Consider the following 13,323-nt stretch of genomic DNA (forward strand, 5'->3'; position numbering starts at 1 on the left):
ACCGGTGAATTAGCTTGCTTGACTTTGGTTCTTCGGTGGAGGTAGGCTATGGTTTTTATTCTATATCATAGATAGACTTTTAATAGTGATTGATATTCATTGAGTAATATGTGTGAAGTTTACTACGCATTTAATTGTTGTGGTTTGGATGGTTGATATGTTGTTGTGATTGATCTGAAATCCCGAGATCGTGAAATCCATAATCTTGAACCTGCCCTATCAAAAATGGTGCATTGAATAAAGAAGGCTTGATGAAATATTGTTAATGAAGTGGAATGTAATTATGAAGAATGATAAATTAATTATGTTTGGATCGGGTGTCACGTTCCGACATGATATATTTGAATCGGGTGTCACGTTCCGACATGATATATTTGGATCGGGTGTCACATTCCGACACGGTATATTTGGATCGGGTGTCACGTTCCGACACGGTATATTTAGATCGGGTGTCACATTCCGGCACGGTAATGTTAAAGGAAAACAAATTAAAACGACTTAATACTACCCAATCTCCAATAACTCATTATCCAAAAGAGTGTGATGTGAAGGTTTGAGTACTCAGGTGTGATCTTGATATTGTTGATTGGTTATGAAATTGTTCATTGTGTTGTCACTTGATCTTGTTGGTTGCCACCTGTTAAGTGCTATGGTTGATTTCCCGCTATTATTTATTGCATATTGATTCCTATTTTGAGTCGGCCGATGATACCTACTTAGTACATGTTGCCCTGTACTGACCCCTACGTGTATCTTTCTTTGTTTTATTTTGTGAAGTGCAGCGTGTTTTCCATCGGCTTCGACTCGACCTCAGCTCTAGTCAGTCTCCAATTCAGAAGATTTCAGGGTGAGCTATCCTTCTAGCTCGTGATGGATTCTCTCGGTTATGACATAGTGTCTTTAGTTTTCGGACACATTTTGTTATTTGTTTATTCTGGTGTTTGATATTTCCAGACTTAGTTTTAGAATTTAAATGTCCTTCATGTGATGACTTTCAGGTTTTGGGAAAACGTATTTAATTGAGCTTCCGCGTTATTGTCATATTTATTAGTTGATGTTTGTATTGTTGGTTCTCCCACCTAGGATGTTAAGTGTGGGTGCCGCTCACGGCCCATTTTGGGTCGTGACAAAATCTTTAATTAAAAATGAACTAATGCTTTATCTCTATGCTATTATTTTTATTTATAAGATATATATGATCGTAATTACCCCGCCACAGCTTTTTGTTAGACATGCTAAATTTTTATTTAGTTTCCAAAGCTTGGGATTAATTAATTTTATTAGACAAATAAAAACATTATGTTATTTTTATATTTTCCTGTTTTTAATATGTTGAATGAAGAAAATAAAAATTGTAAATCAAGCTGGCAATTTTGAGATTAATGGCTGGGAAGTGTAGTGGCATCTACAAGTTTGAGGATAATTTCCCCTTTGATGATTATTAAGAATTTATACATTGAAAGATAGATTCGATTCATTGCCTTTTTAATTTCTTCAAGCACATGATATAATACTTATTTAAAAAGTCATATTTATTTTTTCGTTATAGTAATTTTTTTGGATCATGAAGATATTTATGTAGTTGTTGTGTCCGCGGCTTTCTTAATTATGTCAATTGGGAAAACATGATATATTTATATTCAATCTCAATTTTTAGGGCATTCTCAAGATATATTATTAGGTAAACCAAGGAGTGGATTAGAAGACATTTTTAGCTAATTATGCCATTGATGAGGAGATTTCTGACACTTTTGAAGAGTTTCACTAGCTGTCTGCATAAGCTAGAAAGCTTATCAATGATATACGTTAACTATATATATATATATATAACATGTACACCAAGCATGACATGCTTTAACATGTACATGTGTTTGATAGTATTCCATCTTCTTCAAATCTTGAGTCGGTTGGATAGGTTGAATAACGACTACAATCCTTTGTTTTCTATATTGGTTAAAATAAATAAAAAGAATAATTTTATTAATTTATATTTTAAAAGTTTATATTTTAGAAAATTTTATAATTTATTTTCTTTTAAAATAATTATAAAAATAAAATAAATATTTTTAATTAATTTTATAAATTGACAAATAATTCGAGATAACTATTTTAGTAACGTAAAGGATAATATAGGGAAAATGTCGATAACGTCGAGTGAGGGCTGAATAAGGGGCATGAGTTGTTGCATGTTGAACACGTGTCCTTACAGATCCCAAAGAATCGAAGCCCACTATAAATTTCTCTTTTTTTTCTTTCTTTTTTCATTCTGGAACTTGTATTCTGTAAAAATAAATTTATACACAAAAACCTTGAATTATTATTCTAATTTTGATAAAAAGATGGAAAAGAAGCATCTTTCTTCCATTACCAACGACGTTATTCATACAAGTGCTATGTTAGTTTTCCTCTTTTCTAAATTTGTTTCATTTTATTTATTACGTATACTATAGTACTACTTTCTATGCTTATTTTTTTTTTTATATCGAAAACGTAACTGTGTTCTTAAAAGATAGAAATAAGATACACATACATACTGTGTTTTCAGATCTTGCTTATGAGATAATTAGACTACTTATAGTGGTTGTTGTTATTGTTATTGAATGGATTAGGCAGAAACTAGGAGCATAAGTGGTTCATTACAATTTTTTTCTCCAAAAAATTGTATTTTTTTTTTAAAAAAATTATTTGTGTATTTATTCTTTATATTTTGAATTTTCTTATTAAAAGATCTAGCTCCACTGCTGGGATGAGGTATTATATTACTAAAAATGTGGACATGACTTTTGCTTGTGTTAGTGTTTATTTTACTAAATAAATTAAACGGTTTAAGTTTGATGGTGAATTTGAGCATGTTTTCTTCAAATTTTTTGAATAAAATTTATATATTTAAAAAACTAAGTAAAAAGTATTATAAGTTATAATAATTGAAAATTTAAAGTATTTATAAGATATATGAAAAGTTAGGTAATATAAGAATTTGGTTGAATTTCGAAATTGGAAAGGTCCGTGGAACAATGGAGTACATGATTTCACTTTCTAGTGATTTGAATTTCGAGCTTCTCTTCAATTTTGAATCACACAAGCATATATACAAGATTGTGAAAACTAATTAACCTAGGTAGCTCGCATAATTTGAATTCGTGTAATTAAGTGCATTATCATACCATTTATGTTGACTTAAATTGTTCGAGAGAGTACACTTATATTTACACTTGTTATTTAATTATGTCTTCAACACACCTCTACACGTGTGCATTGTGAGCTATGAGGGCTTGATTCTTTTTCCTGGACCAAACATTTGATCATGAGTAGTAGTGAGACTCGAACATAGAAATTTGTCCATTCTGATACCATGTTGAAGTGTGTTGCGTGACAATTTCACCTAAAGTTTAAGCTGCCAAAAGGAGCACACTTTTACGTATTTAATTATGTCTTCAACACCCCCCACACGTGTGCATTGTGAGCTATGAGGGCTTGATTCTTTTTCCTGGGCGAAACATGTGATCATGAGTAGCAGTAAGACTCGAACAAAGAAATTTGTCCATTCTGTTACCATGTTAAAGTGTGTTGCGTGACAATTTCAACTAAAGTTTAAGCTGCCAAAAAGAGCACACTTTTACGTATTTAATTATGTTTTCAATAGTTATTGATGTATGTTTTTTGTCACAGGAGGTTGGGCACCTCTGTGGATGAATTAATCCATGAATTTGAGGATGGATGGGAGCCTAAAATGGGGGTTTATTCAAGGAAGTTGGTGGAATTTTGCTGCTCTAAGGCCCTCACCGACGTATGCAGTAAGTTGGAGGAGACGTTAGTCGATGGTTCTTTTAGTCGGATCACGTTTGATATGATGTTAGCATGGCAAATGCCGAGTTCAGCTGATGAAGAGAGGCATTCAGTTAATGTCCTTTGCTTTACTTTTTAATCCACTGACTCTGTCTTTACTACAACTTTGATTTTGTGTATCGTTTACTTTTAGCATCAAATTATAAAGATTTGATCCCAATAGCTCCAGCAGTTGCTATGTTTTAATCCTAAACGGTTTGATGTATTCGTTTCGTGCATAACTATACTAGTTTCATATGCATACATTTAGTAGAATGGCCTACATTTGAAAGTTCTTAGTCTAGAGTGGATCAGGGAGAAAAATTATCTCATCTCAATCCCGAGGAAAATACAAGCATCGTTGTTTTACAGACTCTTCTGTCGTTTATTGTTTAAGTTAAGGAAATTAAAGAAATTCGTGAGACTGTTTCATGAAGAGGATTCTTTTAATTCTAGCAATTTATTTGTCCGCCGAGTGTAAGATGATTACCCTATAATTATGAGTTTAAGTAGATGCTGGTACATTTCCATGTCTATTACGGATCATAATCCATATTTCTCTCGTAATTACTCTTAACAAGTCGCCAGACTTTTGTTTGTAATATGTGGGAGACTAGTGATTCTGTTTTTTTTAGCAAAGGGAACAAGAATGGTTCAACGGTTAGATTTTTTTTCCCTGATGAAAATGTGCAAATTATGTGGCATGGTTTTCCTTTATATTACAGGAGTGCGTGGCAAAAGAAAAAGAAGATAGGAAAGTAACTTGTAAAGTGCCTCAAGAACAAGATGACATTTCGTTGTTCTACTCGGATGTCATGCCGCTCCTTGTAAGGAACTTATATCTTAACTTGGAATTTTCTTTTGTCACATTGTGCTACTAGATAGACACTCGGATTTCTGATCACTTGTCGCTTCAAATATTTCCTCTGGTGTACGCCTCCTGATAAGTGATATATGTATATCTTCTCTGCACCACTCAACTTAAGATGATAGTAAGAAAAATGAAAAGCTAATAGATATTTACACGAAATCTTCATGTTATCCTTAGATTCTTACAGTACATTTACGTTTGATTTGACAGGTTGACAATGAACCAGGTGTTGGAGAGGATGCATTCTTGTGGATGGGGACGCTTGTACATTTAATAGCCGATATTGTTAATGGACGATTTACTTTCGAGACGCTGACAGCATCTACAGAAAATCAACTTCATTATCCCGCTTATGATATGTTTCTGAAAGAGATTGAAAAGTAAGTTTCGTTTCTCGCTTCGGAAAAAAATATAATAGAGTTGTTGGGGTTGAGGCATAGTTGATCGACTGATTGATTGGTTGACTTTATTTGATTAGATGTGTGAAGCATTTGCAAACACAAACAACCCCAACAGGCATGGAAATGGCGGACGATGAGTTCATACTACACGTAGAAGGAACTGCAAGTTCGCTGAGAGTAGTGCGCCACATCGGAGGCACAAGTTGGCCTGGTATTTCTTGCCTTTTATTTTGATTTGTGTTTTCATGTGGCTCGGGATTATTCTAAGTGAGATATAGTTGCTAACGTACTTTTTATTTCTAGGTAGGCTGACGCTAACGAACTATGCCCTCTACTTCGAGGCATCTGGGGTTATCTCTTATAAAGAGGCTATTAAGCTTGATCTTTCGAAAGACAGTGAACAAAGTGTCAAGACAGCTGCCACGGGTCCATGGGGTGCTCCTCTCTTCGACAAAGCCGTAGTTTATGAATCATCTGAATTGTAAGTACTCTTAATACTCAAAATATGTTGGCAGCAGTTATTCAAGTTCTCCAGGCTTTCCTCAAGGATTAAATTGTATTTTCATTTACTAGAGACATGATAAAATGGGTAATTGTTATCTTAAACACTTTATGGATATGTTGCTCGGACTCTTCAAAAATGTCAACGGGATTATGTCGGATCCTTTAAATGTAAAAAGTAACACATTTTCGGAGGATCTGAAACTGATGTAGCAGTATTTTTGAGGTTATCACCAATTCCAGGCCAACTTATATGTGAAACTTCATAGTTGATTACGAAAAAATATATTTTATGTGGCTTTTCATATGTGCAAGATCATGATATAATGGCTTGTGTTTTCCATTTAGGAAAGAAGGGGTTGTCTTCGAATTTCCAGAAATGACTAGCTCAACAAGACGAGACCACTGGCTTTCTCTTGTGAAGGAAATTATGCTATTGCATAGATTTTTACGGAAGTTCAAAGTAGATTCACCATTGGAGTTGTGGGAAATGCACGCGAGGACAATACTAGGAATCATTAGGCTACATGCAGCTAGAGAAATGCTTAGGATATCATCTCCGGGTCCCAAGAACTTCCTAATTTTTGACTTGCTCGATGAATTGCCGAAGGGAGATTACGTACTTAAAGAGCTTGCCGAGAGTTTGAAGAAAGTCGACACTAGACACCCGTGTAGTGCTAGCTCGATCTTGAGGAGCCTTAATGTCTCCCAACTGTTTGTTCCCAGTGTAGAGTTAAAAGAAATCAAAAAAGATATTAATGACGACATCACTACTTCGCCAGTACAAGTCGACCATGTTTCGTCATTGGAGAGTGCTATTGATCAGTCGAGGGAGGAGGCTAAAGAAATTCAAGTGGCAAAAGCTACGGTTGAGGAGCTGAAAGACGAAGGAATCGGCAATAGTGTCCAGGTTCTTATGGTAGGTTGCTACTCCGCTTTGAGGGTAATGCATATCTATCGTTCAGTTATAGAAGTCCTGTTTACGAGTATTATGCATCTCTTATTCCTAATTGAAGAGTTCTCAGTATGTATTTGTACCTTTATGCTGCATATCGATTGTGCTAAAGCATGTTTTATTTTTCCTTAGGGTCTGCTTAAACCGCTAAAAAAGTTAGTTCCATATGTTGAAGAGTCTTTTTCATGGGAAAGGCCATTATCCAGTACCATTCTTGTGGTGACGACGATGGTTGTTATTTACAAGTGAGTTTCTGTATTCCTGCTATGTCACTGGCCTATGTTCGACGTCCAACAGTAAACTTCAATTGTTTTAGAAAGTCCCTATAAGAGCTAACACATGCTTGTGAATGTAGAGAGTGGATCGGCAAGGCAATAGCTGCTCTCTTATTGGGAATTGTCTCTACGATGATATGGGCAAGACGAAAGAGGATGCCAGATAAGGTCCACAGGATAGTTGTCTACACTGGATCCGATCAGTCAACGATGGAAAGTATAGTGTCGGCTCAACAGGGACTGAGAAGCGTCTACAATTTGATCCAAACAATGAATGTAATTATACTGAAAACTTGGTCAGTATTGGTTTCGAAAGCTCCAAAGGTACATCAATATGTTATTTTTTTGCCCTGTATTGTTTTGCCCAATATCTTTTATGCAAAGCATTATATATATATATGTGTGTGTGTGTGATGATCACTCGAGTTTTAATAAATAATAACTTCTGAACTCATAATCTCAAATGTACGAGTTTGAGGTTCATCTACAAGGCTAAGAGCTTATAGGCTGAATCCCTTGAATTTAAATCCTGAATCCGCTTCCCATTGCAGCACGCAGATATGGTAATGGTAGCATTGGTCATTGCTGCGGTGATTTTAGCCGTGGTTCCTTTTAAGTTCATTCTTATGGCGTTGGCGTCGTATGGCTTTGTGGCAGCGTCAAAGATAGGGAAAAACAAGCAAAATGAAAAAGGAAATAGGAGATTACAGGAGTGGTGGGACTCTATTCCAGTTGTTCCTGTAGATATTGTGGACAAAATTGACCCCGATACATAATCTTGGATGCCAATATGATCATGGTTTGTTTCTTCGTTACACTAAGCCTTCTATTGAATAATTGTGTTTGTTTTACAATACCGTCTAGTATTGCAACTCGAAACAAAAAAATTGAAGTTGAACATATTTGTGACGTTTTTCTTTGCATTCGCATTAGTTTATTTTGCAAGTGTTCCTTATGTTTGATGTCTTTCGCGAATTGTGTTCATGTGTTATATGGCAGGGTACCTGAAGGCGCTTCATCCATATACAAAGGAATAATTTACGTGTATGTTAGATAGGAATATAGCAAGTGAAATGGAGTATTTCATGTATACATGTGTTATATTTTCATCGTTTTGTAACGTGGAGTGTGAATTACATAGTTTTTTTTTTCCTATTACAGATGTCTTATGCAGGTTATAGTTTGCAATATGTCAGGAAAATTTGTGGTCAACTGAACAAGTTCATTATTTTGAAGTATATATTCTGAACGTTTGTTTATGAGCATTTGTTTTATGAGCGAAAGTTAGAATCTATGTTTGAGGAACATATCTAAGTTCAAGCTTTTGGCTATAAGATTAGAACTTTTGGGCAATTGAGCAGATTAGATTCAATGTATTGAAATGTTCTAACAAAAAATGTAGGCAAAGTTAATATATGTTTGATGAGCAACAAATACTTGTCTAGTATTTTAAGAATATATATATATATAAATTAATTGATAATAGTATATACTTTTTACTTTTATCTCGTATAAAGTATCTAAAAGCAAATAAATGCACATCTTACCGGTCACATTCTAATTGAATTACTAAATTAACAAGATATCGGTCAGATTTAGAAATGAATCAATAAGATCTTCATTTTAGGATGAAAACTATTGAATTAGTGTAATTGGCTTAGATAAAAGCTAACAAATATTTTTCTTTTAAAACCATTGAAATGTTCTCAAGCTTTCTACAAAACTATACAAATTTAAAAATGGTTTTACAAAAAAAAGACGAATGACAAAATAAATTAAAGGTACGTCATGGAATAAAATATTTCAAAAGAATTTTAGTAGTTGTTAATTATCTGGACTTTTTCTTTATTAAAATATTTTAAAAGAATCTTAGTAGTTCGTGATTATCTGGACTTTTTCTTTATTATTATGAAATTCAATTTTCACTTTGTAATTCTTTCCTTCGTTTTCATTGAATTTTTTTAGAGATATTAATTGTAAAATACTTGATCAAATTAAATAAAATATTTTATAAATTATAAAATCATAAGAATGGCCATCTAATTATTTTTTTTTGGCTATAATTTCTCAAAATTAGTTTTTCGAGGGAATAGTTCCCCAACCACTTTAACCTATTTGTCTACTTTAACCTATTTGTCTTCTCTTATCGAAAAAATCCACTTTTTCACTCTCTTGACCATGAAATCCAAAATTAAACAAGACTTTATTGAGGAAAATCAAGAAGAAGTAATCGAAATCCAGAGGAAAATAAGAGTAAAAATCTCAGACCCAGATGCAACAGAATCATCTTCAGATGATGAAAAACAAGAAAAAAGACCAAAGTTGATTGTTCATGAGATTATTCAGGAAAAGGTAAAGATTCAATCTTTTTCACTAAATAGCAAAAACCCATTAGATTTTTATCAATTTTCTGGTAAATTGCCTCCTCCTATGGCTCGAAAAAGAAAATGTGGAAAATTTCAAGAGAAGGCTATTTCTGCAAAATCTGGAAATCCGCCATTAATGGTGGATTCTCATACCTCGGATTCATCGAAGGTAAAGAATCGTTTTTCACTCAAAAACAGAAACCAATCTTCTGGTAAATTGCCTCCTATGGTTCGAAAGAGAAAATCTGGAAAATTTGCAACTGAGATTAGAGACCCATTTAGCAAGAAAAGAATTTGGTTGGGTACTTTTAATACTCCTGAAGAGGCTTCTGAGGTTTATCAATCTAAGAAACATGAGTTTCAGGAGAAGTTGAAAAAGGCTAAAAATGCAAATGTGAAAAAGGTTATTTCTGCAAAATTTGAACTTGGGTCGTCGTCTTCTTCGAACAATCCGCCATTAATGGTTGATTCTCAGTTCACAGATTCATCAACTGAGTCAGTTGATCGATTGAAGAAGGCTAAAAATGCAAAAGAGAAAAAGGCTATTTCTGCAAAATCTGAACTTGGTTCTTCTTCTAGTGATCCATTATTAATGGTGGATGAGCTTGATGAGCAATTGAAGAAGCCTATGAATGCAAAAGAGAAAAGGGCTATTTCTGCAGAATCTGAATTTGGTTCTTCTTCTAGTGATCCACTGTTAATGGTGGATGAGCAATTGAAGGTGGCTATTAATGCAATTGTGAAAGAGGATAGTTCTGCAAAATCTGAAGTTGGGTCTTCTTCTAGTGATCGAGTGGATGCACAAACCTCGGATTCATCTAATGGGGTCGAAGAAAAAGATCAAGAAAGTGATGAAGAAATGTGGATGGGGCAGTGGATACAAATTTCAGGTGATAAAGAAGTCAAATTTTCGCAGAAATTAGGCGTTCCTATTGTTGACAATTATGGTTTTTTGTTAGGTGAATTTAGCGAATTGGATGATCTTAGTATTTCTGTTTGAGATAATAATAGTTCCATAAATTCTCTGTTCGAAACTTGCAGCAATTTTAGGTAATTTGTGAATATTAACAGTGGCAATTGCAAGTCAATGAATAAATGTTCATATGTTATGGAATTTGTTCTTATGATTAAAACTTTGATTGCATCAATGGAAATGTGTTCCTCAAATTAGAAATTTGAGTTCTTGTCTATTATTATAGTCTCTCTTCTTTTTGATGAAATCTTCTGTTTGCTCGATCCCTTCCTACTTCGTACGAATTAAATGTATAGATATATGATATGCATTTGCTATGTTGTTTGGACTTCCACAATTGTTGCCGCACTTGTATTAAATTCTCAAAAATGCACTATTTTTGGGATATTCGACTCGTCGGGCTTGATGGATGATGTCTTCAAGTCGTCTGTCGGGACTTGATGTAATCTATGGTTGTGAATGAGTGTTGATGAGATGGAGTCTCGATTTTTGTGTCAAGACGAATCTATTTGACATTACAACTCTAAAGTTCAGGAATCGAGGTATGTAATGGCTAAAACTCATCTTCACATTTATGGCATGACTTCATACCACGTGCTATATGAATCTATAAGCTCGTATGTCACGAAACGACATGTGACATTTTTGAATAATCCAAGCAACATAGTGTGTTTGTATGTATTTCTTGGTTGAAAAATGTTTATCTTGTGTGTGTGTGTTTAGTTGGTCTCATGAGAAGATTTAATCTCCACACAATGACACTATGTACAGAGTCAAAAAGAACTGAATTGGCACTATAACATCAGCTACTACTATGTGCTACTCTTCATAGAAATGATTTCTTGCACAATTTTCCTTGTAACTACTTGTGTTGGAGCCTCTGCGTGGCTCGGAATATCCTTCGGTTTCTTTCAATTCATATGTGGTATACACACCTTCTGTCACACACATCCTGAAAATTGTTGCTACTGGACCTTTTTTCCCCTTAGCATTTGTTACAAATGATCCTACTCCACTGGACTCTCTTGAAAACATTTCTAAGTGAGACATACAACTTCTTGATGGAGGTGTTCAGGAATCAGAGTCGAAATTTTATAAATGAAAATTAAGAAAATAATCAAATATGATATTTAGACTTATACTTGTAATCTTAAACAATTTTTGTGTTCCAACTGTTTTGAACTTTCTATGAAAAATAAAAAAAAGTGGGATCAAATCTCAAACTAATTCGATTCTTTAGTTTCGGGTTCGATTCGGTTCTTCGGTTCATCAAAGTAAATGTCGAGTAATCTATAGGCGTGAACAAGTTATAGGTAATTAGTTCCAACCAAAAATTGTTGATTAATTTGTAAATATAGGCGACTAATAGTAATTTGTTCCGATCTAAAACATAAATAATGAGACGCAACGTTAGTATGAAATAATCGAGAACCCAAAATGAATATCAAATACTAAATAAAAAATAAAGAAAAAAGAATAAGAATCAAGTAATATACACCGTATAAAATTTTATTTATAATTTACCTTATATAAACATAAACATATTCTGGTAATGTATTATTTTTTTGGCACAATCAAGGAATAAACTTAAAACTCGTGAGATGAAGATAGACACGATATAATTTGATATTTGGACTAAATTTGATAATTTACCAAATTGGAGATTTTAATATTCCTTTTTTCTTTTATAAAACGTGTTTTTGTTAAATCCTTTTCCTAATATGAATAGGAAAATTGTCATATATATTCATAATTTAGCCTCCATTCTTCACATTCCAATTTTATTTTCTGATCTCTTCTTTACTGAAATAGCCCCTTTAATTATTTTTTCTCCAATCATGAAATCTCAAAAAAGAACATCAAAAAATTCTTCCGTTAGATTGTATCCTGTTGGAGTTCGAAAGAGAAAAAGTGGTAAATTTTGTGCTGAAATCAGACACCCATTTCACAAGAGGAAGATTTGGTTGGGTACTTTCATTACTGTTGATGAAGCTTGTGAAAGTTACAAGTCTAAGCAGCTTGAATTTGAAGAATTGGTAATGGCTAAAAATGCAAAAAAGGGTAAGATTTTAAAAGAATCTGATCAAGAATCTTGTTCGAGTGATGAATTTAAACAAAAATCATTAATGTGTGTTGCTGAGAATATGAATTCATCAAATGACATTGACGAAAAAATCAGTCTTTTTGCCGGTGAAAAACAAGAATCATTGATGGACAATTCTGAGAATTCGAATCCATCAAATGGGGTTGAAGAAAAAAGCAATCTTTTTTTTGGGAATGCAGGTGATGAAGAATTGTTTAAGAGGACTTGGGTGAAAATTTCAGAAGGTAAAGAAGTGATGTTTTCACACAAATTAGGGGTTCCAATTGTGGATAATTACGGGTTTTTGTTGGGTGAATTTAGTGTTTTGGATGATCTTACGATATAATAAAGATTTTTTTTGGCCAGAATAGCAATTTTGTAACTATTGTGAGGTACAAGCTCTGTTTTTAGAATGTCGCAGGAACGAGGTCTTTATATAATGATCAGTAGTATATGTATTGATGTAGAAATTGTTTGGCCCTAAATTTCTAAATATAAAATTTATGCATATTTTATTTTTCTCAGATTTTACTTAAGAAATTACACTTAGTATATCGTTATTATTGTTATCTATAATTGTCATAAATATTAAGGCATAATATGCATATATTATCATAATTGTCGTTCAACTCGATTGATTCGATAGTAATAGTACCTCTATTTACAAAGTGCGTTTACTTATCTTATATAGATCAATCACTATTAGGTCTTATTTATTCATACACAACTATTTAATATCATGTTTTTTAATTTTTATCCACCACTTGGGACACGTCAATATTTTTATAAAAAAAATATTTTCTTTTGTATCGAACATACCCTTAATAGTTTGCACGAGTCTTCTTCAATATAATAACTTTCTTATTTATTTTCTTTTATTCAATATTTCTGTAAAAACTATTTGGATAAAATTCAAACAAATATCATGGGAGGTTGGGGTGAGTGAGGGGTGAGGGTAGGACTGGAAATGAAGACGAGGTGTGTTGGATGAGATATTATCGATGTGGAACATATTTTTCTGCTTCCATTAAGAAAGTCATTTTTTTGTATTAAGGAACTTGTAAAAAATAATT

General features: G+C 33.3%; 3 protein-coding genes across 3 annotated transcripts; all 3 read left to right on the forward strand.

Moving 5' to 3' along the window:
* The first annotated feature begins 2,339 nt into the window (after nt 1-2,339).
* Nucleotides 2,340-7,604, forward strand: LOC129874138 (uncharacterized). Its single transcript, XM_055949380.1, has 10 exons — nt 2,340-2,395; nt 3,670-3,898; nt 4,551-4,652; nt 4,907-5,076; nt 5,175-5,308; nt 5,401-5,578; nt 5,947-6,517; nt 6,686-6,798; nt 6,909-7,152; nt 7,380-7,604. The coding sequence occupies exons 1-10, from the start codon at nt 2,340-2,342 to the stop codon at nt 7,602-7,604; spliced, it is 2,022 nt and encodes a 673-aa protein (XP_055805355.1).
* A 1,312-nt stretch (nt 7,605-8,916) lies between these two features.
* LOC129874154 (ethylene-responsive transcription factor CRF2-like) lies at nt 8,917-10,368 on the forward strand. The gene has a single exon (XM_055949402.1). It carries the CDS (start codon nt 9,007-9,009, stop codon nt 10,192-10,194), a length of 1,188 nt encoding a protein of 395 aa, XP_055805377.1. The 5' UTR covers nt 8,917-9,006; the 3' UTR covers nt 10,195-10,368.
* A 1,081-nt stretch (nt 10,369-11,449) lies between these two features.
* Nucleotides 11,450-12,776, forward strand: LOC129874163 (dehydration-responsive element-binding protein 1F-like). Its single transcript, XM_055949412.1, has one exon. It carries the CDS (start codon nt 11,889-11,891, stop codon nt 12,594-12,596), a length of 708 nt encoding a protein of 235 aa, XP_055805387.1. The 5' UTR covers nt 11,450-11,888; the 3' UTR covers nt 12,597-12,776.
* Nucleotides 12,777-13,323: the final 547 nt, after the last annotated feature.

Source organism: Solanum dulcamara, chromosome 2 (assembly GCF_947179165.1).
Source record: "Solanum dulcamara chromosome 2, daSolDulc1.2, whole genome shotgun sequence".
Lineage (NCBI taxonomy): Eukaryota > Viridiplantae > Streptophyta > Magnoliopsida > Solanales > Solanaceae > Solanum > Solanum dulcamara.